The sequence below is a fragment of the Cladophialophora bantiana genome (assembly GCF_000835475.1).
Source record: "Cladophialophora bantiana CBS 173.52 unplaced genomic scaffold supercont1.14, whole genome shotgun sequence".
NCBI lineage: Eukaryota > Fungi > Ascomycota > Eurotiomycetes > Chaetothyriales > Herpotrichiellaceae > Cladophialophora > Cladophialophora bantiana.
This window is the reverse complement of record NW_015971588.1, coordinates 644,486-671,146: the sequence shown is the minus strand read 5'-3', so window position 1 is coordinate 671,146 and position 26,661 is coordinate 644,486. Positions and strand designations below refer to the sequence as shown.

Genomic DNA, 26,661 nt, shown 5'->3' with positions numbered 1-26,661 from the left:
CGAGGCTGTGAGATTCTGCTGCGGAAAAGGTTCTTCAGACCATAAGAGAAAGGAAAACGGAGAGCCAACGGGCATGATCCCGGCCTACAGGGGAGCTTTATATATCACCGCCTCAGGCGCGCTGATGGCAAGCTCCGAATTTCAGGACAAGCCAGACGATATCTGAGTGGACTGAGCTGGTCTCCGAGTTACGAGAAATAGTCACAAACCGTTTGTCACGAAACAGGAGGCGTCTAGTCCTGTTGAGGAACCGTTTAGTATTTGATTGGATATCATAATAGGCCTTCTTGGTCGAACTTTGGGAAGTAGCCGGGCTAGACCTTGAGAAAGCCCGCAAGTCAGGTCACTTGAATCGTCTAAACTCGAGAAAGAAAAAGTGGCGACGAGGAGAGAAGCGAGAACCAGGCTCATGGATGCGATGGATACCGGATCTTGCCTCAAATTTCACCCTCGGGCTTGGGCCGGAGAATGTGCGGGGGAGTCGATCAGGTCTCGAATCCCCCGGGTTTGCGGGGATTCACCGAGGTCAACATCTCGAAATAGTTAGGATCCGACAATAACCCACAGAGGTTTTCCCTGGAGACGAATGGTTGACCATCAGCATCCTGATAGTGACCGAGCTAAGATAGATATAGGGGGTGTTTGACTTTCATGCGGGTGTGTTTATCCTCGGTTAGATAATCGTGCCGTAGAGAAAGGGCCTCTTTCTATGGAAGTATGACTGATGGATTGGACGACAATTCCGCTTCCGGCGGAAATTGTGACTGGGAGTTGTCCCATCTACTGGGTATGATCTGATGAACAGCAACCACCCACTCAATTTGAGTTGACGCTTGCGCCACGTGTAGGCCAACTCGTGAAAGAAGCCCCTGCATAGAGAGTTAGTCCATGCAGGTAGATGTTCAAGGGAAACCCACCTTGACGGTTCCGCGCAGAACGTCCTTACGTCCGGGCTGCGCTGTGAACATGGAGCATCCTTGTGACTCTCGAATTCTTTTCGAGTCTGTCTCTCGAGAATCCACAAAGTTTATAGTTCAGGCCAAAGTGGCGCCACGAACAAAGCGAGTGGGAATCGACACCGTAGCTTCCAATCGCTTGATGACTCTTTGAGACAATGAACTTGTTCGTGCCATGGAAGCCAAAAAGTGTCTGAGTCAGAAATTGCGAGTTGGAATACATTCTCCATTCTGATGGGCAGAAGTTTGTTGGAGGGAGTTCGATAGATCAGGGTGTGCTCGTTACCCGCCTGGATACTGTAAGCCTTCCCAGAGGGGTGAGCAAAGGGAACCAAATTTGCAAGACATGCTGAGATAGACTCGCAAGAACCAGCCCAGGTGCCTCGCTGCTATTCTGTCATCCACAATTTTGTTCATTGCAGCTAGATGTCGAAAGAGATCGAGCTGAAGGTTGTGTTTCGCGGAAAATGACTTGTGCTCCTAATTCATTCGATTTGTTGCGATGAACAGGGTTTCCGTGATCAAGTCCTCGGACACCTGCCGGAAGATGCGCGCTCGAAGGCGACCAGCGATGGGAGGTGTCGATGCAAGGTACCTCGTACGGAGGATGGTTGCCGAAGAACGCTGGCAAACTCCTTGTTGATAAGCCTGGGCAAGCCTGGGCAATCTGGCGACTGGGCGACCTGGCGACCTGGGCTCGCTGGGCAATCGGCGACGTTGCCCTGAGTTCTGATTCACCGTAGGCTACGGTGCCACAGGCGAACGCGATACCGCAATGCCGCAGTCGCGACTTTTCATATTTTGGCTTCCGCAGGCATGTCGCTGATAGAAAGTTGGCCACTGCCTGTTTACGCCATCAGAAGGGGATGCAGATTTTCTTTGTTGCCTAGCTCTCTATGACTGTCCCTCAAAATTGCTGACCCCAAGAAAACCCCATCGTTCTGGAGGCCTAGTGCACTCCTGCGACATTCTTTTACCTTCTCAACACCGAGCCCACGACGAGGTCTATCGAACACGCATGTCTCATCCCCTCTCTCACCCACTTACGCAAGACGGTCGCTGTCGGCCGAGCTCCCGCGACTAAGGATGGCGTTCAGTTTTTCGAATGCCATGTCGACTGGCTCAGGTGTCGGATCTTCTGGTGTGAACGTCAAAGATGGAGCAGAATTGCAGGAGATTCAGACAAACGAATTGGGTTTTGCCGCCCTTAATGGCGAGTCAAGAGTTCAGCTCCTCCCAACACCATGGCCTTCGGATAATCTCCCTCCTCCCTCGTCATCGATGCTCAGTGTCGCAGCCGCCAGAGGCTTGCTAGCTGCTGCAGGGCCGGACGCTGTCTATATTTCCTCTACAACCAAGATCCGGGAAGCATTTCAGTCTCCACAACCTGAGAAGACCCAGACAAGGCCTTTTCAACCTGAGATAAAGTTGCCATATCCACGAGTCTCTCACGTCGCATTTTCCTGTGATGAGAGCGTCCTCGTCATCTCACCCTCAACGGGTGGAATCGTAGCCTTTCAGGCTGAAAGCTTGCAAAAAGGCAGTATGAACCCCGCCTTAGAGATCTCAACTGATGGCCAGAACCTCCGAATTGTGGCACCAAATCCAGTTGTCGAATCGGCCGAAATGTTTGCCGTCATCACCGCAAATGGGGATCTGATGCTGCTTGACTTAAAAGCCGGAGCAATAAAATCTGGTGGCGAGGGCAACGTGCTAAAGAGGGGTGCAAGTTGTTTGTCATGGAGTAATAGAGGCAAGCAGTTAGTTGCGGGCATGGCAGACGGAACGGCGATTCAGATGAAACCAGATGGTACTGTTGTTGCAAGTATTCCCAAGTCGACAAGTATCCCTGCGGACTCGCATGTCTCCGGCATCTCATGGCTCGAGAACGATACCTTCTTCATCATCTACACACCCAACAGCACAAGCGATGAGATGCCACCGTCAGAGTACTACATCGTGCAGAGGGAGCCTAAAACAACAAATTACACGTTTCAGAAACTTCCGGAGATTCTGCCACCATTCGGAGTGGCCAGACAACCTGCTTTTCACTTCATCTCGAGACTGAGGAATTTTCCACCCCATATCCAAGACTTGTTGATCGTGTCTGCTACGACCGCTACAGACGTTGGACTCATCTCAAAGTCGGATAAGCCTTTATCTCAGGAAGACCCAGTCACTTCCGCCTTTACCTTCACCACAATCGAAGATGATACGAGGCGCGCCCAACTTCCCCTTTCTCCAGCGATGGAGGATACCTCTCCCATCGGTATGGTTGTGGACTTCTCCAGTTCCGAAAAGGTTCCAAACCCAATCCCATCGGACCCAGAAATTGAGGAGACCGCTGGGCCTGTACCGTGCTTGTTCATATTGAACAACGAAGGCACTCTGGTGGGCTGGTGGATCATCTACAACGACTCAGTCCGAGAAAAGACCATCTTCTCCGGCTTTGCATCTGTGCAAGCTGCAAAGGAAGGCCCAGCACCCGCTATTCGACCGCCGTCACCGCCTCCTACGGCCGCTGCTCCCACGTCTGGTGAACCACCTGCTACTGGTGCTTTCGTGAAGGCGGCAGGCGGAGGCTTCGGCATGTCAGCAGCTCCATCTGCCTTTGGTGGCCCTCCTGCCAAACCATTTGGAGCCTCGTCACCAATCACATCCGAAAAGCCTTCCTGGGCTAGTACGGGATTTGGCCCTACTCCAGGGGCTACATCGTCACCGGCCTTCGGCCAGCCTGCATTCGGTGCGGCCACACCTATGGGAGGGATTAATGCTCCGTCATTTGGGTCAGCAAGTGCCCTAGGAAGTCGATCTTCAGCTTTTGGACAACCTTCGACAATTGGAGGGACTCCTGCATTTGGTCAGACTTCTGCTTTTGGTGCCGGTTCCACCACTAGTCCTTTTGGGAAAGCAGGGGTTGATACCACCAGCTCAGGCTTTGCCTCATTCTCGAAGGGGGGGGGCTTTGCTTCTTTTGCAGGAGGTACATCAGCGCAACCCAGCCAGAGTCCTTTCGGCAAAGCGAGTGGCACGAGTCCCTTTGCGCAAGCATCGGGAACCATATTCAGCTCTAACAAACCCCAAGAATCTCCTTTTGCAACAAAGAAACCCGGTGAATCCCTCAGCTCTTTTGGATCAGCTACTGCTTTCAAATTACAATCATCGTTTCGAGGAGATGGAACTGCGAAAGATGACTTACCGCCGCTCAAAGAAGGGGGTGGTTTTAGTTTCGGATCTTCGTTTGGTGATATGCTAAGCGAAACAAAGCCCGCACTGTCGCCCACTCACGACAAGGAGGAGGAGATGGGTGAGGAAAGTGAGGCTGAATCCGACAGAATCCAGGCGACATCTTTCGGCGGATTCTCTCCACAGACCTCAGCAAAACCTCCTCAGACGCTGGTTACGCCTCCGTCCACTCTCACACAACCCAAAACTACGTCTGCGCCGGCTGTTTCCACCATATTTGGCCAGCCACAGATTGATTCCACAACTCCACCATCTCAAAATACCGCCCCAGGATGGTCTTTCAACGGTTTCTCCTCCACAACTCCCAAAGAGACGCCGAAACCCTCTCATATGGCCATGTTCGGCACCAAACCTACACCCCAAGAAACTCCTGCTGTCGTACAAAAGAGCGTACCAGCACCAAATTTCGAGTCTGTTGGACCACTTCCAGAGATCAAGAAGGATATTGCGAGTGAGGACGAGTCTGTTGAAGTCAAAACTATTCCCGAGGCACCCCTACCTCCTGATACTGTCAGTAAGCCACGATATGTATCGGGCGAAACTTCTGTATCGTCGAACGTATCCAAAACACCGCCGGGCGACACATCTCTGCCAGGCGGTTTTCTCCCCGTGCCCAGAGCAGGCCAACCGGAGGAGGCTAATCAAGAACTACCAGATGAAAGCGAAGACGATTTCAGCTCCGAATTTGAGCAAGATGCGGAAGAAATCGAAGAAGAGAGTCCGGAGGAAGACGTCGCCGAGGAACAAATAGAGCAATTACAGACTTCGCCGGAAAGTTCATTCAAAAGTGGTGATAGGAGTCCAGAAACAAGTCCTACAGGTGGATTGTTTACCAAGATTACCTCAGCCTCCATGGCACCGAAGCCTGCCAGACCATTGTTTGGTGAGGTAGGCGCAGGGCCTGTTTTCCCACCACCCAAGCCACAAGAAAGTCCACGATCTCCTAGCCCCGTAAGACATGCCTTCTCAATTGATGGGCTTCGAGCAGATACCTCTAGGTCGGTTAGTGCTCCGGCGCACCCTCGGTCCATCATTGACCAACGGAAGGCCCAACATCAGAAATCCGGGCTGGCCGCCCAGGCAGCGAGGACGAGAGAGGAAGAGGCAGCCAAAGAGAAAGCTCGCCGCGAGGCCATCGCACGGGAAAAGGCGCAAGCGGAAGCTGAGGAGCTCGCACCACTAGAGGATGACGAGGATGAGAGGTTGCGCCAGGAGCTGGAGCAGCCAATAACGCCATCAGAAACGCTGGACGATTTTGTTACATATCAACCCCGGCCTCGCGAAGAAACTCACAAGCACGGCATACCGGCACAGATTGAGCGGCTCTACTCGGATATCAATTCGATGGTGTATACCTTGGGAATCAACTGTCGGTCGCTAACAGCATTCCTGCAATACCAGCAACCCGAAGCAACCAATCAGTCATGGCCAGCGGTGCTTAAATCGGAGACACCGCTGGATGCCTTGAATGATGAGCTTCTGTTGACTGATATTGCAAGATTGCATGAAGGACAAGCCGTGCTTGCAGATATGCTTGCAGACTGCCATATTGGTGACTTCATTGAGAAATTTGAAGAGGCCCAAGCGCTCATGAAGCGTGAGGTGTGTGACTTGAGGAATAAGGTCATGTCTGTACGAAAGACCTTGCACAGTCTGTCGACTCCAGATAGCACGGTGAGCGCTCCTCTTTCTGCCGAGCAGACGTCTATCCAGCATGACCTTCGCAAGACGTTCACTTGTGTACAAACACAATTAGTCCAGGTTGAAGATGGGATATCCGTTCTTCGTGCAAAGCTCGCCCAGTCAGCGCCCACCGGTGGTTCAAGCCAACCAAGAGGTGCTCCAGGACGAGCATCGTCACGAAAAAAGCCAACTGTGGAAGCTGTGACCAAGACTGTGGAAAAGATGATGGCTATGGCGGAGCAGAAGAGTGCAGATATTGACGTGCTTGAGGCGCAGCTCAAAAAGATGAATGTGTCTGCGGCAACATCTGTGATCAGCAATGGTGACATGTCCGCTGGGCCTCCTAGCACTCCCCCACGTACCCGACAGTCGATGAACGTGGCTACGCCGGGGAGTGCGGGCAGTATTTACCATACACCAGACTCCAAATTCGGTAGCAGCACCCGTTCCGTGCGCGGTTTCAGGACAAGTCAGAATGGGGGGTTGGCCATGATATCAGTAGAAGACAAGCAACGATGGCAGGCCAAGGCGCGCCGTCGCAAAGAAGTTGCGAGCATGTTGAAGGAAGTCCTGGAAGAGAAACAAAAGGGAATTGTAAAGGCGATCGAGAGATGAATCAACCAGCGAGGACTCTGTCCTGATACTTATGTGACATTAGAAGGCTGGGGAATCGGTGCTAGGATTGTCTTGCCGTCTTGGGAATGACACAGGGATTGCTTCTTGGCTTTTGTAGGAGATAGCAGCGAAGAATTGAGGGAAGCCGTCGAGGCCGTGTTGGCTGGTGCCCAAATCCTTGGCGAGGCAACAGCAATCCATACCACGTGACCTAGTCACATGAATTGTGGCTTGGCACGCAATCAAACTTCCCCTCCCCGATGCCATGGTGCCTCCAAAATTCGTTCCTTCCAAACTCGCTTGCCCCCAGACACGCCATCGCATCGCCCCCATCTTTCTGGTCAAGCGTGCAACTTTTGCATCTTAAGGAGGTGTCGAATCGTCCCTAGATCACTCTTGATCACTTCAACCTCAACCCTCGACCATCTCCTCTCACCCTTAGGCTCTTCCTCTTCGAAGACACCTTTCCCCCATCTTTTCACATTTCTGCGCCGCGCTGCCTCCCCCGACCTTCTACAGCTGAATTTTCTTACAGTCTCTACCTGCGCTGCCTTTTCAAGCTCCTCCCTTTCGCGCTGCGCCATCTGCCAAAGGTCTCCTTGCCCATCAGCCCGATCTCCAAACCTGCGTCTCATTCTGTCTCGTCCTTCCTCCAACGATCTTGGGCGTTTGAGTTAAGTACAGATTCACCCTTCTCCTGCTAGATACGGGAAGGACAGGGGGGATCAAGACCATCCTCAAAGGCGTTGCTTTACTCAAATCCACCTCCACCTACACCTTCTCATCACCATCACCATCACCGTCATTGTCTTCATCCTCTACGACTCCTCCGTTGAACATCTCGCATCTCCGCCCTCAGTTTCACCTCCTCAAGTCCTTTCTTGCACCTCATCGAGCCATTGCAGAGCACGCACCATATCCCTCAAGTTCACAGCCAACCCCAGCACGAATCTAAAATCCTCCTCTTTCGCTCGCACACTTTTATCCCTGGCGTTTCGCTCTCGCGTCCGCAGTTCGATCCTCTTCCCCAAACCAGCAAGTTTTCCTTCGACCGCCCCTTGGTGTACATAAAAAAATATCTCAAAGAACAATAATAACAAGAATTTTGATCAAACACTCCCTCCCTGGGTAATCCCTCGAAATAAGCACCATGTCTGCCTCACCTACCTCCCACGCCATGTCCTCAGCGAAGCGGCCTCTGGAAGACCCCTCTTCCCCTTCTGCCCCGACTGACTTACCAGATGCGAAACGCCCGGCTCTAGACAAGGTGGTTAGAGAAGATGCAGCAGCTGAAGGGTCAGCTATCGCTAGCAGCGAATCTGTCGAAGGCACAAAATCGACTGAAAAGCATCCACTGCCGACGCCTGTCACAAACGGAGCGACAGAGCCACGTGTTGAAGGCGCGACAGCAGTGGGAACCAAGGGAGCACCAGTCGTTCCCTCGCCAGAGACACAGCCGCAGACATCTACTTCCCAGACCGATCGAGCCACGTCTCAGCCACCGTCGATGCCGCCGCAGGACGAGACAAACTGGATTCATATTCGTGCAGTCATTTCCAGCGCGGAAGCTGCAACCTGTATCGGCAAAGGTGGCGAGAATGTCACTCAAATTCGAAGACTCTCTGGTGCCAAGTGTACCGTGAGCGATTATTCGCGCGGCGCAGTCGAGCGCATCTTGACTGTTAGTGGTGCTCAAGATGCCGTCGCAAAGGCTTTCGGCCTTATTATTCGCACTCTCAACAACGAGCCTCTCGAAGCTGCATCAACTGCCCAATCCAAGACTTATCCATTACGACTCCTAATCCCGCATATTCTGATCGGCTCCATCATTGGAAAATCCGGTGTGCGCATTCGAGAAATCCAAGAAGCCTCGGGAGCTCGCCTAAATGCTTCGGATTCGTGCCTGCCTCTTTCCACCGAGCGCTCTCTTGTTGTTCTGGGCGTTGCCGATGCCGTTCACATTGCCACGTACTATATTGCGGTTACATTGGTTGAGCAATTGACGGAACGTTTTGGTGGCCCTGCCGCATCCGCTTATGCCACCAGAAGTGGCGGCCCAGCAGGAGTCGTACCGGGCGGCATGCAGGTTGTGCCATACGTTCCTCAGCCAGCCGGCGGTCAATACGGTCACCCAGACATGTACAAGAGGCACAACACGCATCCACCGCAACGAATCCCTCCTCAGCCTTTTGGCGCACCGCAGATGCATGGGACTCCTCAACAGCCATATCCTCAGTTTCCTCAGCCATACGCAGCGACGCCACGGACTCCAAGCTATGGAGTCGGCCCACAGCAAGCAGCGGCATACGGCCAAATGCCACCTCAACCTGCTGCTCACGGGCAACCTGCCCAGCCAGCGCACGCGATGCCAGGGCAGCCAATCACGCAGCAGATCTTCATTCCCAACGATATGGTCGGGGCAATCATAGGCAAAGGTGGTGCCAAAATCAATGAGATTCGGCATCTCAGTGGAAGTGTCATCAAGATCAATGAGCCACAGGACAACAGTAATGAAAGATTGGTCACCATCACCGGAACCCCAGAATGCAATCAAATGGCATTGTACATGCTTTATTCGAGATTGGGTAAGTTCTTGGCCGCTACATTTAACCCTGGTTTGATGTGCAAACTGACCGCATGAACAGAGAGCGAGAAACATCGAATCTAGATGGCATCAAGAGCTTGCCGCTCGCTTGGCACAGTGACGGCTCGAATCTCCTATTCTATGTCGAAGTTGCCATTTCTTTCGGCTCTTCGGACTGATGAATATTGTAACGCGCTTCCAACTAGTATTTTTCCCTTGTGTGCGTGGTTCGGGCAAAGGAGGACTGAAGGAGGCATTGCCCATCTCTGGTATTGCTAGGATCCGGGGTAATCTGGGAGTCGGACGATTTGGAAGGCGTCAATATTTTCATCGAAGTCGAGAACACACCTCCGAGGCATCGAAAGAGATGGCTGTTGGGAAGTGACGGATGGCCAACTTCCCGCCTCATGCCTGGCTTGATGAATGTGTATCGTCAATAGACTGCAAAAGTTCGTTTCTGAGTGTTTTAGCATTACATCAATTAATGTCTTGTGGTGATGAGTGTTCGAGCACCTCCGTTGCGACAGCTCTTTACTATTTCGCTGCTGAGGGTTGGGAAATTGCCGGCGCAATGACCCCTGGGATGCCGCCCTGTGGTCACCCCGGGCTCGTGAGAGCCAGAGCGAGTCGGGTGAGGGACCACCTGTGTCTGGCTCACGTGTTTCACCTGTCGTTGGTGCCAATAGAGACCTATGTAGAGTCTCGGCGCGGGCGCTGGAACGATGATTAACGGTCACCTCAGTCGCTGCCGCTTTAGAGGAATGCCTACTGTGGTGCTACAGCGCAAGATATAAGAAGCCCTTCGGCTTAAGCCAGCTTGTCTCAGTGCCTCAGACCCTCGGCTCGGTTGACTGCGCGGACTGGTGGAGAGAGGTACTAGGCAACCGAGCCGAAGACACTCGGAGTCCTGAGGCTCGGGAACAGTGACAGAGTAGTATACGGCACTTGTGTCCGTTTCACCAACAACTGAGGACATTGCCTCTATTTCAATCTGTGTAAGATAGAACGACCCCTGGCATCTCAAGCATATCGCTTGACGGGTGTCAAAGGCTCTTCAATCACGGTCTGAAGACAGGAGTTTTTCTGTTGCCTTGTAAGTATAATTGTCTAAAATTTGAACGTGTTGGCAATTGCACCGGTGGCTTCAAAGTCTACCTCAACAACGTCCCCGTCAGCAATATACCCTTTCAGATTCATAAAATGTCCCACCCCCGACGGGGTTTCGGTCATGATGACGGGTCCTTTGCGCAAGGTGTGCCTTGGGAGAGATGAGCCACAACTTGACGGCCGTTAAAAATCATGTTGCTCGTGTTGGACCACTGTCGCACCGCCCCATTCACTCTGGTGACGAAAGATATATTCTGAGGGTCTGGGATGGCCACCTTGGTCGCGATGCAGGGCCCCATGGGCGCGAATCCGTCAAACGACTTTGCAAAGGAGAATTGGTAGCCACTCAACTCTGGCGCTTGGAAAGTCCTCGCAGACACATCGTTGCCCGCGGTGTATCCCAGCACGTAATCAAGCGCTTCCCCGTCCGAGACATCCTCTGCATCGCGGCCCAGTACGACACAGAGCTCGCCTTCATAGTCGAGCGTTTTCTGCGTGATTGGAGGCGCGTAGATGGCGTTGTCTAAAGACTCCCACGGCGGCATCCGCAGGTTTCATGAATCGGACAGGGACTTTTGCCGGAACCATCTACAAATGCCCTTGCTCAGTACATGGGTGTCCTGGGCTGGGGGAAACAAATCGTGAAAGAGCCCAAGTACCTTTGCCTCCATCGAGTGACTGTGGTAGTTGAGCCCGATACAGAGGACCCAAGGAGTGGTGGCATTAAGGCACAATACCTTTGGTGGAGTGGGTTGTTGGCTGAAAAGCGACCAGACGGGCTAAAGGAGGCGTCTTCTTCCGCACAGTACTTACCTTGTCGGCGAGCCTTCCGTGTCTGTCACTCTTAAACCTGTGCATGGATCTCCGGATAAGACTGAAACTTGAGATCCAACCCATTTGCTGAAAGGCAGGTTTCCTGGAACTTCGCCGTAATGCTCCTGGCCCTTCTCGTCGGCAAATTGGAGGAATTTCCTAACCGCTATGGTATCGAGAGAGCTCAGATGATGAGTGGCGAAAGGACCATGTGAGCGGTTCGATTCCTGGACGATGGATTGACACTGGCATATACTTGACGTTAGATATATCGGTCTTGTTCAAGGTGGAAGCGAACGACTGGCCGCTTGACCTCGAGATTACTAGATAGGAGGATCTGTGGAGGATACAAAGCACCGTTCACGGCTTTATTAGATTAAGCTTCTCCGGACAACATGCTGATCGGTGTCCCGGGAACTACCTGCTCTCTACAGGGCCATTCTCTTCATTCGCACTGACCTCCTACGGTCATATGAGCTCGGATATTGTGTCAGTGGGTCTTTCCAGCTGCCTCGCTGTTCTACGACTACGGTGCTCTGCGAGGATGTACGAGGCAGCACTTTATTAATTTCTTTCAACAAGCAGACGAGGACACTGACACAATCAATCATCGTCTGGAAGCATAGACCATGGCTTTCCTGAAAGCCGTCCCCATTTCCCATGCCGGTACAAGACCTCTCTCTACCACCGGTGTCTTTTCAAAGTCCTTAACATTTGCCAACAGGGAAACTTCTGGGTGAATTGGCCACCCACACGTACAAACTATGCTTTGCAACCTGCTCGCGATGCACAGCAGTATCGCAATTGATTAGGTCGCCGTCGGTGTAATGTTCGACGATGAAGCCAGAAGGGTCGAACCTAGATCGTCACATCGTCAGCGCCGCCAGGAGAGTTGGTGTGGCCTGTACCAGTAGTCAAACATTTGACTACCCAATAAATGGCGGCTGACACCCTAGCAATTGGTCCAGCCCTTTTCTTCAGCCATTGATGACCGAGGTTCTCAGAATTCATGTCGTGGACTTCAAAGGTCGAATGATGTATCTGTGCAGGGAGGTCGGGACTTGCAGACTCGGTGGCCACAAAGACCCCCTGTGTCGGCAGCCTTCAGGCTCAGGAGAACTGCACCGATGGAGATGGAGGCTCGACTGGCACTTACATGGTGGTCGGTGTACGTGTCCCCAGATCAATGTGTATGAAACTTGTCACGTCATTGTCCGTCTCGCTGTCAAAGACCGAGTCCATGATCAGCAAGTTAGAGGTGTTGAGGTACCAGGTCCGGTTCGAGAGGAACTTGGACGAGGGAACCATGAACCCAAAATGACTCAGTTTATGTATGGACCTTGCTCGGCCCATGCTTGAATCGATGAAACTTGCCCGGTCATTCTTTGTCTTGGCTTGTGTTGTATTGGCTTTTGGGGAGATGTCCACCCTCCGGATACTCTTGTTGCCCATGTAGAAGCCTGATCGTGTGTCCGTTCAGATCGGGCACTTCCACCACGAATCCACCACCGGGGCCCTCGGCCTTGCGCACAGGATTTGCACCGGGCAGCAACTTCACTGCTTTCTCAAGCTCCTGTTACGACTGCGCGACAAACGCACCGGCCACGAATCGACGCTCGAGCGGCGACGGAGACTGCTCAGCGACATGGCAGTATGGGGTCTATGCCGTGGCCACGGGCGAAAATCTTCTGTTCATTCTCTTCAACCACGTCAAGCCCGAAATCGAGCAAGAATTCCTTGGCTTGAGCCAGATTCGGGTGCTGATAGTGTACATGAGCGAGTCTGAGGAGCTGAATCTTGACTCGACTCGAGGCCATCCTGACTATGCAACGGGGCAAGAACGGGTCAAGCCCACAAAACAAAAGGGTAGAAATCTCATCTGGGGGCTCAGGATATGTAACAGAGTTGTTATGGGACAATGGTCCTTCTTCTCCGTAACGGATGGATAGGTTTGTCTGAGTTTGATCGTCGTGAAGGGGACGGATCTGTCACTTAGGATTTTGTCGGGCACGAGCTTCCGCTTCAGTCACAACCCTGGAGTCTTTTGTGCCGTTCGGTTCCATACATGCGTAGCATTACCAATTGGTTACCTTTGCTTGAACTCAAGCTGAATGTCCCTAGCAGGGCCTTGCGCGGGATGCTCTCTGCATAGAGTGCGCGACCTAACCCGCTTTCAAGACCGTGAGCTCCTAAGAGCACGACATTATACGCACGGAGTCACACTCTTTTACGGCCGCGAAGAGTTATTGGGTAGTCCGGGCGTGACTGGCTTGTCAGCATAGTACCTTGATTGGATAGAATCACCAGCTTAGATGAAGGAGCGTAGTCTCGCGTCAGAAAACGCAGATACATATCTCTAGAATGTATATGATGCGATAGTATGAACAACAATGAGGACTGGATCAATGGATCACTACCTTCCCATCTAGGATTCCACAAGCATCAAGCTTCTTCTAGGTCTGCTTACTCTCTTGCTTGCAAATTCTGGCCGCATAATCCCATCGCTTTGTCGGTCCAGAACAGTCTGGTCTCTTGAAAGGGGATACCTCTGCCCTGGGCTTCCCCTCCGTCGCTTCTCACTCTCTCACCATCGTAGAAAATACCAATTCCACGATCGAGGTCGTCATGGGCTTGCCTCACTCTTTGTGAAGTTGATCTTCTTGGAGGAGATAGTAAAGATCCCTAAGAAGGGTTCGTTAGAATGTGCAAAACTAACAGACAGTATCAACACGAGGGGGGCATGGCATTATTGTTCTAACTCCTTGTTTTTGAACACGAGCTCTGTCACAAGATTATACGGTTGCTGTGGCAAGCTCTCTTGAGGCAAAGTCTGCCGTGGTCGTACACCGAGACACATTTTTCCATCCTGAGGCCAAAATTTAGACTTGGAACCAAGGCAGAAAGAGCATCAGAATCATGGAGCAAACCTTGTTGCACTCAGTGGCCAACCCGGAAAGTCTCTTTGCGATAGCGTCTCGAGTCAGTGTCGTTGCGGCCACTTTGTGTAATTGTCTGAACTTTGTCTCAAAGAACCAGGTCCTACAGCGAGTTCCTTTGCTTGGACCCAGAATCGAAACGATAGAACTACTACTTGTAGTACTTGTGTTCTTGGCGCTGACGGTACGGCCTCTTAGTCGATCCTCCTGGTCGGCGCGAGAACACTTTGGCACAGTCGTTTTCTGGAGACCGTCTTTCGGCAAGCGAATGGCAGATCGTTTCTCGCAGGGTGATGCCCTCTTTGAGGCATCCTTCTCTCTGCTCCGGAGAAGCTGTTCCTGATTCGGTCTCCGTCAGCTCCGTCCACGATCTTGTGGCCTGCCATCGATTACGGGACTTGGTTGTATCAAATATCGAAAGGTGAGTGGGTTACTACTGGCGTCTGGCGACCAGGGGGAAAGCACTCGACATATCCGAGTCTCATGAACTAGGTCTAGGAGGATCGTAACTTGATCCCAGACAAATTAGATGTGCTCTACAAGGTCTAACCACGCTCCCCCACATCACTCGTAGACGGCGACCATGTCTGTGAAACCAGAAATCTTCGACTTGCCAATCTCCGCTTGAAAAGTTGCAGGCGCTTGTCATCCCGCACTTGCATCGAAAGAGGGAAATCCGTGAGGAAAGAGAGGGAGTCATTCTCCGTGTCGATGGCAGCAACGTCGATATCTCTGCCATTAGAATCCTTGGCCTTTGCAATGTCAGCCGCCCATGCGATGGTGGCGACCATGATGGACAAGGAGCTTTGCGCCGTTTCTAGGCCCGGGCAGATGCGTCTCCCCCAGCCAAAGGCAGTGTCGCGCTTCAGGTTTAGGATATTTTCCCGCGGCTCTTTGTAGTTTTGTGATTCCGGCTCGAGCCACCGCGAAGGGTTGTAGGTTTCAGGGTCGGAGAACTGAGACTGGCCCCGGTTGATGGCCTACTGGTTGCCGTGGATTACGGCTCCCTTGGGCAGAGAGTATCCGTAATAATTGTCGTCTTGAGACAGGCGATGGGGCATATCTGTAATCAAGTAAGTGAGTGAGTGACCTTCCGCTGACCGTGCGGGAATCAGTTGCTCGAGAATTAGTTCTTCACTTACTGCCTGGAATGACGGGACTCCATCGCAACGTCTCCTTGATGGCCGCCCGGACGGTGGGTAAACGAGGAAGGTCTTAAATTCGGGCACTCTGTGCAGCCCGACGACCTCGTCCAACTCTGCCTGGAGTCTTTGGAGCCACTCGGGATAAAGGACCGTGGCGCGAATCCACGACTTCATGGCCCCTGATGTCGTCCCGGCGTCGCCCCCCGTATATCGTGCCAGTCACATAGAACAATTCATCAAAAGACAAGTCCCAGTCATCATCAGCCTGGAGCCACCGCCGGGAGAAGGAGGGTGGGTTTTCAGGAACTCCATCGTGGTACTTTTACTGTACCTCAGAGGGCAGCGAGTCTTGTGTAGTCGGTCAGCCTCCTGTTTGAAAGGAGCCAGTTCCCTTCGGCACATACATGAACCCAAAGGAATAGCTCGACGAGGTACTTGCCCGGTGCAGCGAATCTTTCCAAGTGGTGCATCCGAGTCTGAATGCTGTGGACGCGAAATTGCTCGTCATCTTTGTTGGTGAAATTATGACCGTAGGTCTCTCGTACCGAGACGGCCGTGCTGAAACGGTCGAACCTGTACTGATATCTCTCGGGATTTTGGACGAGAGCCGCCGCCAAGGTAAGTAATAAAAACTGCTCGCGACTCACCCTACTTCCGGCTTAAGGTGATGCCGCCCTGTGCTCCCCCCGGCTCGCGTGAGCCGATTGAGAGATCACCGGTGCCAGAACGAGATAGGACCAGATATCATGACCGATGCGGGGCAAATCTCATGAAATTGAGGTGGGAACTTTTGAAAAAGACTGCGATCGATTCCTCCACTAGAGTTGTAATTTGAATATTGAAGTGATACGCTTCAGCGCCTAGGATTAATATCCCGCCACCGACAGCTAGCTGGGGCACAATCACTAGGAGTGAAGATGCGCTAGGGTACTGAAAATACTAGGTGTCCAGTCCCAGAATTGAACCTATCCTAGCCCGAATGTCTCGGGACGACCCGCTCAGCCAGGATTCCACCAGTTATAGGAGGAAATCTACTGCAGGATACCAGTTATAGGCTAGAGCATATGGGACAGGTGTCCTACTAGGGCAGGCGTCCCATGATTCTCCGTAACCTAGCAGGAACATCCTGGAGCGACCTCTGTCCTGGGACAACGGGCCCAGGATAGATTCGAGCCGGGAACGGCGCGCCTAGCGCTAACTACACTCGAGGACTTCCCGGCTTCCAGGAACCATGTCCTACCTCATCACAGGTCCCGGTCATTACCCATTGGTGTATAGAAGCAGCTGACTCTCGTTATTTGTCATCCATAACGTACTATCGAAGTCAGTGTACACTCGCTAATCGAAAAGTGGATCTCAGAAGTGCCCACTCTCCAGCATCGTACACTCATCATGAGTGTGCGCCCACATCCAGCAGACACTATTCGATCTACCATCAATTCTGCTACTTATCCGTAGCCGCACTAACGCTCGCTCCAGAAAATCACACATCAAAAACTTTGACCTTGCCCAATGAATCAAACAAACCCGATGAAGCCGTCGATCACAGGTTCGACACCATATCTCCCTACTCCAGAGGTCTTCCTATTCCAACTCACTCCGTTTCATTAGGGTGTATGGGGGTCCTTTCTTAGTATACCGAGACGCCTGTTCCGCTTTCATGCCCCCAATACTACGGGATTAACGAGCATCTCCAGCTTTACCTCTCCTGTATGGAGCTGCGACAAGGCTGAGATATAGGGAGACCTTTTGCGACTGAATCCAAGTGAAGCTGTGGAGTTACTAAATCGACACCTAAACTAGGATATTGTTGTGTTCACCACAGAAAAGGTCTCTGATTGTCTGTCTCGTTCTTTTGTTGCACAGGCTGTGGGCGCCTGGCTTCAGCTACATACACTTTTGCAGTGCCAAAAGTCCTCGACCAAAGTGCTCAATATGGTCCTGGGACGGCCCCAGAGGCGTATTCTGGCAGGATTCGCCCCCATACAACATGAAACGCGCGAGGCTGAACAAGGCTGACTTGGTATAGGCGTTGCGTGCGCAAACTGAGGCGCAATTATGGGGTATGACGTACAACAGATATACTGCACGAGTCAGGATGTAGCCTGATATCGTGATCGCGCTCCCTCCTTCTTCGTGATCCAACATGGGCTCTAGCGATGCGGACATTGCAGAAGTTTCGACCACCTAGTGCTCTCCAAGAGCTTTCTCCTCGTGGTCGACATACGCGACATCCCTAGAGGCACTTTCGTCAGAGACCTGGACTTCAGATGCGTGGCTGTTGATTCGTACCTGGTTGGTTGTGGGGTGTTCACTACCAGCGAAATGTTGTGGGACATGGTCGGGAGCCACCTAGACGATGGTCAAGATGTCATTGTAAGTGTGCTCTGTTGGTCCCTTCAGCAACCTTTGTCATGAGGTGCTGATGCTTCGGATGGAAGCAGGAAAGGAGAAGGCCGGGCCAGCAGGCGTGCTGCAGTACTTTACCGGTTTCCAAATTATAAATGCCGCCCTCCCTCCTTCTGTCTTTCTTCTTTTTCCTTTCATCCTATCATCGCCTTACGATTATCCGACAACGCTCGAAGCACGATCGAATTTCGACACCTGAAGAAGTTCTTGACACTGAAACCACTGAAGCAGTGAAGCCGCTTCCGGCGCGGGGGCCTCTCCTCCCCTTCCACTTCCACCCTCACCCTCCCCGCGATCCGCGCTGGCTTGAGCCAGCAAGAGGAAGACCGGATGGACGCAGTCGTGGCCGGCAAAGCCAAGACTATGACGTGACGAAATGCCAAAAAGGGGGCGGATACCCAATTCAACGTGTTCGTAACCTGTAGCTTTGAGCAATTGTTCATATGTGCCGGGTAGATGCTAATTCAGCATCTTCAGGGGAAAAGCGCCCTCAAAGCAGCAAAGGCCAATAACGCCAAGGAAGAGGTCGCGAAAATCTTCGAAAGGAATGCTCACAGCCATGCCGGCAGAAAAATGGCGATGATAGGGTAGGAAATGGAGGAAGAACAGGGCGACGACCAAAGACAACGAAGAGGAAGAAAGTGTGAGTGAAATCTGGCTTGCTTGACAGTTTTGCACTTTTTCCTTTTCTTTTTCGCGTCCATGGATAAGTTTTCCGTTGCTACCACCATTATCTCCGGGCATTCTGCCTGGCCGGGTGCATTACGCGCAAACTGTACCCCCAGCAGAATCGCTGTCCATTCTCCACGATGATAGGAATAGGCAACAGGACGACGCCGATCAATCACGGAGCAGAAAGTGGCTTTTTGTGGGTTACAAAGTGCTCCCGCACACGCGGAAACCGCACAGATATACCCGTTTCAGTAGGGAAAGACAAGGAGAGCATCTTTATTGAAATCGACTCGATAAGTTTTGAAAGCGGGGTGGGGTTGATGGGTGGGGTTTATAGGTGGGGCCTGAGTGGGCTTGAGTGGGATGGGAAAGGCTGTTGACTAGCCAAGTCGGGCAGGTAGATGTAGTAAGGCTGGCGCAAGGCTGGCTGGAGGAATTCTGCTGCCACTTCTGCCAGCGTTGGCTTGAATCAAGGGGATGGAAAAGGAGGTCGGCGACTTGCCCACTGAACATAAAGACCCTTCCTAGTCTGCGGGCTCCAGAGTTTGCAATTTCGAAACATCCTCCGTGCCGCTTCCACTTCAGTGTTGAGCCCCTCACATGTGGCCAAAGCTCGATTACGTCCCTGCAAACTCCCTCCCTTCAGGGCTATCAAAACCTCCGGTGAATGTAACGGCAGGTTCTTCTCGCCGGGAGCAGCCAAAGCCGTCTCACACCTTGGACTGTGCTGTAGTGGTGCTTTCCACTTGCACAGCACCAACCTTGTCTTCCATGACTGCAGTCTCGACCGCAAGATCATTCTCGGTCAGCAAGACGACCTTATCACCAAAGGCAGCAGCAATCTCTTCGAGGGTCTTCTTCTTTGTTTCTCTGGAGATCCCCGAGCATGATCAGCGAAGAAACCTAGCAGATGGAGGACTAGAGGCCGAGCTGGGCGCTAGGATTGTCCTGTGGGTTAGGGGATGCAAATGCTGTGAGACTTACGGGAAGTAGAAATATGCCACAATGAGGAAGAAAAACGAGCATCCGACGAAGACGTAGTAATAGTTCTAAACCCGGTGAAAGCAAAAAATCAGTTCCATGTCCAAAACATAGGGGATGGGAGAAGACCAGAGAACCAATTCCCGGTGTCCTGATAGAATTGATCGATCACTCACCTCTTTGATATTGGCGAACGCCGATGGCCCGGCCTCAGTAACTGCACGAATTTGAAGATAACGCGGTCAGCTCGTGCATCCAAATCATTCCATTTCTATATCAACTGGTCGATATCCACGGTGGCTGCCGAATGTGCCGAGCTTCCGACTCCAGGCGACTTATCCCTCCCGACCCCATCTCTCACTGCTTCAGAGGCGAAAGTGAAAGGAAAGCAAGACTTACTCCCGACATTGACTATGAAATGCGATGCAGCCGCCAATCCCATGACTTTGGACCGCAAATTGATGGGGAGTACCTCCGAACCGTCTTTTCTGGTCAGTTTATATTCAAATAGATAAGGATAAGCTACCACTGACACAGCCATGTCGTTGAATTGAGAAGTCCGTCTGGGAGTGTTATAAACGTTAGCAAGAGGAAGAAGCTGCAAGAAGTGGAAGATAGGGAGAGAAGGGTGGAGAAGGAGTCTGGGGGATGAGGGACCCCAGAAGGGACTCACAATAGGTCACAACAAACAAGTAGATTCCCAGCACAGCAAAACCCTTGCCAACTTTGTTGTTTGTGTTTTGGAACTCGCGCTGCATGACGGCGGCGTATATCTCGATTACTATGATCCCAGAGAGGCCGGCGAGGATCATCCTGTGCGAAGAAAATCTTAGTCGAGGGAATTGGAGAAATCGGGAAGGCAAGGAGAATTTGGAAAGAATCATGAGTTAAGAATCATGCATAAGAGCAAGCAAAAGAGCAAATGAGTAATAGGAGGGAGAAAGAAAGAAGAAAGAACGAAAGAAAGACATGAGTGCTTGAGATAAGTGGCAGGGAGGGCAGGATGTGGACCTTACTTTCGACGACCCCATTGATCAAGAACGTATCTAGTAGTAATCACATTTGAAGTGAACGCGAGAGTGCCATATATGGAGGCCAGGGCGAGGATCATGTGGCTGTTAATTCCAAGGGACTTGAACAGGATTGCTGATGGGAAGGTGGAGTGTTAGCTGACCACGTTGTCGTGATAATCTTCCACTCTTCTTGGACGAAGAGAAGCAGGACGGGAAGCAGAAAGCAGGCATGATCTTACTTTGGTAGTACTATATGTGGGTAAGACAGTTAGCTCGAAGATCGATCACACTTCTGGTGTCCTGAGGCTAAAGGGAAGAAATACCTGAATGACATTGACCCCTGTGAGACTTGTCATGGTTTGTACGGCAATAGAACTGTATCAAGCTGATCAGCCTCGTTCACGCTGGGTTTCCGCCAGAGTCAGAAAAGAGAAATACATACGCAAGTGCTCTGTGCCTGAACAAGCGGAACACCTCCCGCAGACTTTTGATCTCTCTCTGCTGTTCAAACTCGATCTGCCGCCTCATGAGCACAAACTCCTCATGTACCTCATGGCTCGCAAGGTCTTTCCTAATCCTCATGAACTCGCGGCGTGCTTCATCTATCTTACCGCTCCGGATCAGTTGACGAGGAGAATTCGGCATAAATGTCGCTAGGCCTATGAATAATAAAATTCCGAAAGGTATCTGAATTCCGAGAGGAAGGCGCCATTGGACGGCACCGTATGGTGCGTAGCTGCACGCGAATCCGACCCAGTTGGAGGCCATGGTGCCCAGGGATATTCCGCAGCCTGAGATGCCTCCGATAAGGCCACGGACATTGGGGGCGGCTATTTCAGAGAGATAGATAGGTACGGTTGCGACCATCCCACTTCGGAACTGATCAGCTTTTGAGACATAGTCGCAGATGCTTGAATATTCTTACCCCACCGCAAATCCAGCGAGCACGCGGCCTGCAAGGAACATGCCAATGTTGATAGAAGCAGTCTGAATAACAACGCCGATGGTAACAATCACGCACATCACCTGCAAGAAGCGAATTCGACCGAGTGCGTCGCCGATGAGTGTTTGGAATAAAGCTCCGCCTGCCTCGCCAGCGATATACACGGAAACAACCTGTGATGGTTTAGGATTTGGAAAATGCAGGAAGGCGTTTGAAAGCGTAACATACGGCACCGGTCAACCCCTTGGATGGCTCCTTCATATAGTCGATCCAGCTTTGGTGTGCGATCGCTATAGCCTTGCATCAGTATCCCATGCAATACTGCATCAAGTAGACTCACTCGTTGTAGCAATGCCAGTATCGAATCCCTATTTACGCTTCCAGTGAGCCTTAATCGGCCACAAGCGGGGCAGAAAGGGAAACGTACAAACACAAACGTGCCAATGGCAGCAAAGGCCGAAATCCCAAGTGTATACCACAGTGTCCCCGTCATCTTGAACCACGAGAAGGATTTCGATTAACTAAGTGGTGATATTCCACGAGATAGAGTAGAACCAAGAGTGAAGACCGCACAGACGGTAGCGAGCGAAGGGTCGAGAGAAAAGGTCACGACGAAATAGAAATGATCAGCATTCCCATGTCTGAATTGTTCATTTGCCGTCGGCTTCTACACCGACGGAATGGTTTATCATTGCTCTCCCGTTTGCCGAAGGTTGTGGAGGAAAGACAAGCCATCCATCATACTCGGTTGAACAAAAAGCGAAGCCAAGAGACGGCTGGCACGCTCCGAAGGTGTACCTCGTGAAAAAAGGTCTTTTCCCGCCTAAATTCGAAGCATCAAGAGTCCAATGGAGGAAAGCCACCAACTGGCGAGGCGCCACAAGGACACAAAGAGCTGCTGGAGAGGTGTTGGAAACGGACGGCGTCTTGACCGGGCTTTTTCCGTTGTACGGTTGCAGGAGGAGTCATGCCCCTGGCAGACAATCTCTAGCAGGACTAACCATTGGCTACCATGAGACTGGACTTGACTGGGGAAGTCCTGGAGTTTGTGGGGTGGCGGGCTTGTGACTTATCACAGGTCGCGATGGGACGGACAGACTCGAAGAAAGATGGGGGTTTTGGCGAAGAACAACAGATCAAAGACCGTTGGAAGCCGACGAGGCGGAAAATCACCGCTTTCTCGGTGCAATGACGGAGCGACAAAGCGGCCACCAAACTCTCCCTCGGTAGCAACCAGACAGACTAGTCAGCCTTGTTGATTATGTGTCAGCCCTTGAATCCAAATATCCAACACTCGTCATCCAGACATGCTCGTCGTGATTTTATGGTCATCCCTTTCTTTTCTTTAGCCGTGTTGAACCCACTGGACCTTTTGTCTAACCCAGATTGTTGAAATGCTCTGGTGACAACAAAATGCTCTCGTCAGCCGCCAAATATGTGTATCAACTGCTTGCCAAGGAAAGGAACCTTTAACGCCCCCACACAAAGGCAAGACTATCTCAGGGCTCGCCCCAAATCTCATCTGCAATCTGCCTGATCAACTTCAGCTTTTTCTCTTGGTCTTCCTCGCTCAACGGATACCCGCTTTCATGAGTACTGAACCCGCATTGCGGAGAGACTCCAATTCTCTTGAGTGCCTCTTCCCTTGACTGATTCGACCCCTCGGCGACGAATTCTGCCGCCTTGTAGATCCGCTGCTTCATTTCCTCTTTGTCTTCTAAATCTCTCAACTTCGTACTGATGCAGCCGATGATCACGTTTTTGTTCTTCGGCAAGTACCGCAAGGGTTCGAATCCGCCGGCGCGTTGGGTGTCGTATTCCAAGTAGAAGGTGTTGACATTGAGGTTCTGAAACAGTTTGCTAGCGATTATGTCGTACGCTCCCTCTGCAAAATGTCGCCCACCGATGAAGTTCCCTCGGCACAAATGAACACCCGTGTGCATGTCAGGAGGGCATTTGGATATCGAGTCATTGTAGAGGTTGATGTAGGTGTCAAGAAGGTCGTCGACAGAGCCAATATTGTCGGGGTCTTGAGCCCAGCCGTCTCTGAATTGTTTGGAGCAAAAATCTTTACACGCCGGCTATGGTCAGCGTTTATGTGGATAAGCGCGACAGACACGGAATAAACGTACATGCCAGATTCGGGTCGTCAAATTGCACATTCCTCAGACCGGCTTCGTAGAGAACTTCGAGTTCTCTCGAATACGCTCTGGCGACATCCGTAAAGTACTCGGCATCGTTCTCGTATGCTTCAGGTGTGTATGCTCGGCCTTGTTTGTACCTCATGTGGAACCACTTCAAGATCGGGATTATCAGTCACCAGAATCTTTCGACCAAGCGACGACTCCGTGTACATGCTCAAAAGACTTACAGAGGGCGTAATCATAGTGAGCTTGATATTACCCCAGTCCTCCTTTGGAACAAAGCCCTGGACCAAGCGTAGCTCGTGGAGATTCGACTGTGTGCCCGCATGTTTGATCTTGGCACCAGCAATCACACTATCTCCAGGCATGACCTTGCGGTCCTTTTCGATCAAAGACACCACATCGGGATGATACAGGCGAAACATACTCGCTTCCGCATCCTGCAAGCGTTTAGTGCCCTCCAATTCGTCCCAAAACAATCCCCAAAAGCGAGTACGGTTGTATTCTCCCGACGTGACGGCTTTGAAGCCTAACGAGAGTTGCGTCTTGACAATCTGACCAATGGACTCCTTTTCGACCGCGGGGAGGCCTGCTTCCTCTGGGGAGAGGTTTTTGTCCCGTATGGCTCCCCGGACATCGAGGAGTTTTTGAGGGCGAAGGAGAGATCCCATGTGCTCTGCCCGAAAAGGGGGCCCTCGGTGTAGTTTCGAGTCAGCCATACTTGTCGCGGAGGGGACGTATTGAGTCTTCGACGAGAGACAAAATATTACAGAAATAAAAGTCAACGGTAAGCGTCGGTGGCGCCAGAGCAAGTGTGAATCCTTCATTGGAGCCAAGCGCCCCGCCATTGAAGAGAATTTTCCCCGCAATTTTAAGCCCCACCTAAAAATTGTCTACACGGGAGCATAGAAAGGCGTGCATGGCAAAAGCCCTTGAACGCACGACGCGTGAAAAGGAAGCATACTTAGAGAAGGAGTAGACTGAAGATGCCCTGTGCAAATTCACAAAGCTCCTGAAGAGGCAGTCAATCCGTTTGTTCACCACATGGTTGCAAAGTTCCTCGAGAACGGAGATGAGTTCAAAACCCGCCGCCATCACCCCGGTTGACGAGGAATACAAAAAGAGACTGGCGAAGACCGCACCAAACATCGCCATTTAAAAGTTCTCGAAATTCCTCGGACCGCCTATCATGTGCAGCAAATTGGGGAAATATCGGGATGTAGGATGAGGACAACAAGCGAAAAAGATGAATGGCTGAGATGGTGTTAAGTCGCCTTAGGAGACGAATAGATCAAATATGGTAGGTGCGAACTTGAAGGAGATGAATACCAGGCACAGACTACTTCAAGCCAGCCGTAATGGGGACGCAAAACTCAGGGCTGGGCAACTAACCCAAGTCTGAGGTGCAAACACCTGTTCCCAGTACTGCATTTTTTAGTCTACTTAGGATATGAGTGAGATAGAGCTGTGCCTTGTCGGTGGAGAGATGCCCATCTGTCCTGCACGATTTAGGTGATGGTTGTTATTAATACTCCTCGCACCGAGCCTGGAAACTGCCCCTTTTAATGGTCTACGTGAACAATCCAATATGCATTGTAGCCGTGCGCTACCATTTCACCCACACCTTGTCCACACCGAATAGAGTTGAATTTCCCGTTCATGACGTAGTTCTGGCGGCCTCAGACGTACACACTCCACACCAAGAAGATCCCTGTCCCATCTGGAACAAGATGGGGAGTAGTGCCAATTTCGCTTAAGCACTGGGATATGGATATCGAACCATATGCCCCAGCATTCCATACAACAAAGAAACATCCCAAAGCTTCGGCTCAAAAAGACGGAGTCGCTCATGCTCACTAAAAGCGCCTGCTGTCTGTCTTGTCTTCCAAACCCCTTCATCCGTCCAGGCAGAGGGTCCCAAGTGGTCAAGAGCTCGTGCTAGGAGTTGCCGCCAGGCGCCTTGGATGGCCCGAAAGTGGGGGTCTCCTTCTAGGTTCGCGACCAACATGAAAGATAGAGTCTTGAAACACCTGTCGAGCGAAAATCTCCTCCATCCTTCATCAAAACATCAAACCGCTTTTTGGCTATGATAACAGTTAGCCGCCTCGCCGCATCCTATTCCGTGTTGACCCCCCCAAGGCCCCGGTCAATGCGCCTAGTACCTACCGAGTAGTTGGTTCACTTGATGTCCGATGGCTTTACCTGGGACGCAAGCCCAGCTCTCGACGGTAGGTTTTACCTGTGTTCGTAACAGGGCCTTGTGGGCACCCAAGACGACTCACATCGGCCATCTAACTTCTCAGGGCCACTCCCCAATCTTTATGGTCATCAGGCCTGTTCGACTACGCTTCAGGGGGCGCTTCAAAGATCTCCTGTCGCTCTCTAGTCTCGATGGATCCTAATGCAATCACGGACCAGCTTTCAGCCGCTTGCCACTTTAACTACGTAGTCTGTAGCCTCATCCCTTCTCAGCCACCCGTGTCAATATACCATTCGCCATGGATGGATTACAAGTCGCCAGTGCCTCGCGAGAGAAGCAAGCTGTGATCATACGCCAGGGTCAGGCAGACAAATATACAAGCTCGCAGCCATACGCATACCCCGGGGCTGCTAGCGATCAGCTGGGAGGCTCAGACTACCATCCCTCCTCTCCGACGCCTTACAATCAGCCACTGGCATGTACCCCATCGCACTTACCATGCGGACTTTCAGTTTTAGCATATACGATTCTCGTCGCTGCCGTGACTCTAGCGATATGTGCCGCCGGATTTGGAGGTGGGATTGGCGCAATCGCCGCAAGCAAAGACAAAAACTGCTCGTATGCTTCAGCCCTGTTAATCCCCCAAGCCGAGATGTGTTCAAAACTGATAAAAGATCAGAACAAACAACAATGACTCTCCGATCGGAGCGGAATCGCAAGCAACAATAACGATCACTACAACGACGAGGATTACGACTACCACCACCAGCTCCACAGCTACATCCTCGCCCGTAAATGGCCTCGTCAATGATTATGCCCCTCTTTCCCCGTCTTCCGTTAACACCACTTCCCTCAACTGCACAACGGGAACGTCAGTTTACTCCGCCTCAGGCTCCCAGTTCCAGCTAACATGCGACAAAAACTACCCCGGTAACGACATCGTCTCCCTAATCACCTACACATTAGATACATGCGTCGAAGCATGTGCGAATATGAACGTTCTACAAGCGCAGACGGTATGTCACGGGGTCATGTACAATGCCAACCTAGCCATGATGGTGCAGGGCGGAAATGGCAATTGTTGGTTGAAGACCGCGATGCAGAATCCCGTTGATGATGATTTCCCGCCTAGTGTGGGCGCAGCTTTGATTTCAAGTCCATAATGGGGAAGGTGTGAGTTCTATGGGTTCTACATCTACCCGACGGTTGATTTT

At 51.7% G+C, this 26,661-nt stretch overlaps 8 protein-coding genes across 8 annotated transcripts; 3 read left to right on the top strand and 5 right to left on the bottom strand.

Annotated features, from left to right (window-relative positions):
* Positions 1-2,042: 2,042 nt before the first annotated feature.
* Positions 2,043-6,500, top strand: Z519_09037 (uncharacterized protein; the record flags this gene model as incomplete). The annotated part of the gene is made up of 1 exon (XM_016766763.1): positions 2,043-6,500. The coding sequence occupies one exon, from the start codon at positions 2,043-2,045 to the stop codon at positions 6,498-6,500; it is 4,458 nt and encodes a 1,485-aa protein (XP_016617061.1).
* A 1,150-nt stretch (positions 6,501-7,650) lies between these two features.
* Positions 7,651-9,168, top strand: Z519_09036 (uncharacterized protein; the record flags this gene model as incomplete). Its single annotated transcript, XM_016766762.1, has 2 exons — positions 7,651-9,085; positions 9,146-9,168. 2 exons carry the CDS (start codon positions 7,651-7,653, stop codon positions 9,166-9,168), a joined length of 1,458 nt encoding a protein of 485 aa, XP_016617060.1.
* A 1,142-nt stretch (positions 9,169-10,310) lies between these two features.
* On the bottom strand, positions 10,311-10,736 carry Z519_09035 (uncharacterized protein; the record flags this gene model as incomplete). The annotated part of the gene is made up of 1 exon (XM_016766761.1): positions 10,311-10,736. One exon carries the CDS (start codon positions 10,734-10,736, stop codon positions 10,311-10,313), a length of 426 nt encoding a protein of 141 aa, XP_016617059.1.
* Positions 10,737-11,711: 975 nt separating this feature from the next.
* Z519_09034 (uncharacterized protein) lies at positions 11,712-12,821 on the bottom strand (the record flags this gene model as incomplete). Its single annotated transcript, XM_016766760.1, has 3 exons — positions 11,712-11,862; positions 12,161-12,464; positions 12,650-12,821. The coding sequence occupies 3 exons, from the start codon at positions 12,819-12,821 to the stop codon at positions 11,712-11,714; spliced, it is 627 nt and encodes a 208-aa protein (XP_016617058.1).
* Positions 12,822-14,485: 1,664 nt separating this feature from the next.
* On the bottom strand, positions 14,486-15,259 carry Z519_09033 (uncharacterized protein; the record flags this gene model as incomplete). Its single annotated transcript, XM_016766759.1, has 2 exons — positions 14,486-14,920; positions 15,083-15,259. 2 exons carry the CDS (start codon positions 15,257-15,259, stop codon positions 14,486-14,488), a joined length of 612 nt encoding a protein of 203 aa, XP_016617057.1.
* A 3,617-nt stretch (positions 15,260-18,876) lies between these two features.
* Positions 18,877-21,596, bottom strand: Z519_09032 (uncharacterized protein; the record flags this gene model as incomplete). Its single annotated transcript, XM_016766758.1, has 14 exons — positions 18,877-19,036; positions 19,151-19,215; positions 19,324-19,364; positions 19,547-19,630; positions 19,681-19,710; positions 19,821-19,960; positions 20,164-20,293; positions 20,400-20,409; positions 20,484-20,535; positions 20,603-21,031; positions 21,086-21,276; positions 21,332-21,393; positions 21,444-21,471; positions 21,531-21,596. 14 exons carry the CDS (start codon positions 21,594-21,596, stop codon positions 18,877-18,879), a joined length of 1,488 nt encoding a protein of 495 aa, XP_016617056.1.
* A 1,006-nt stretch (positions 21,597-22,602) lies between these two features.
* Positions 22,603-23,966, bottom strand: Z519_09031 (uncharacterized protein; the record flags this gene model as incomplete). Its single annotated transcript, XM_016766757.1, has 3 exons — positions 22,603-23,171; positions 23,236-23,398; positions 23,475-23,966. 3 exons carry the CDS (start codon positions 23,964-23,966, stop codon positions 22,603-22,605), a joined length of 1,224 nt encoding a protein of 407 aa, XP_016617055.1.
* Positions 23,967-25,745: 1,779 nt separating this feature from the next.
* On the top strand, positions 25,746-26,610 carry Z519_09030 (uncharacterized protein; the record flags this gene model as incomplete). Its single annotated transcript, XM_016766756.1, has 2 exons — positions 25,746-26,065; positions 26,127-26,610. The coding sequence occupies 2 exons, from the start codon at positions 25,746-25,748 to the stop codon at positions 26,608-26,610; spliced, it is 804 nt and encodes a 267-aa protein (XP_016617054.1).
* Between the last annotated feature and the right edge of the window lie 51 nt (positions 26,611-26,661).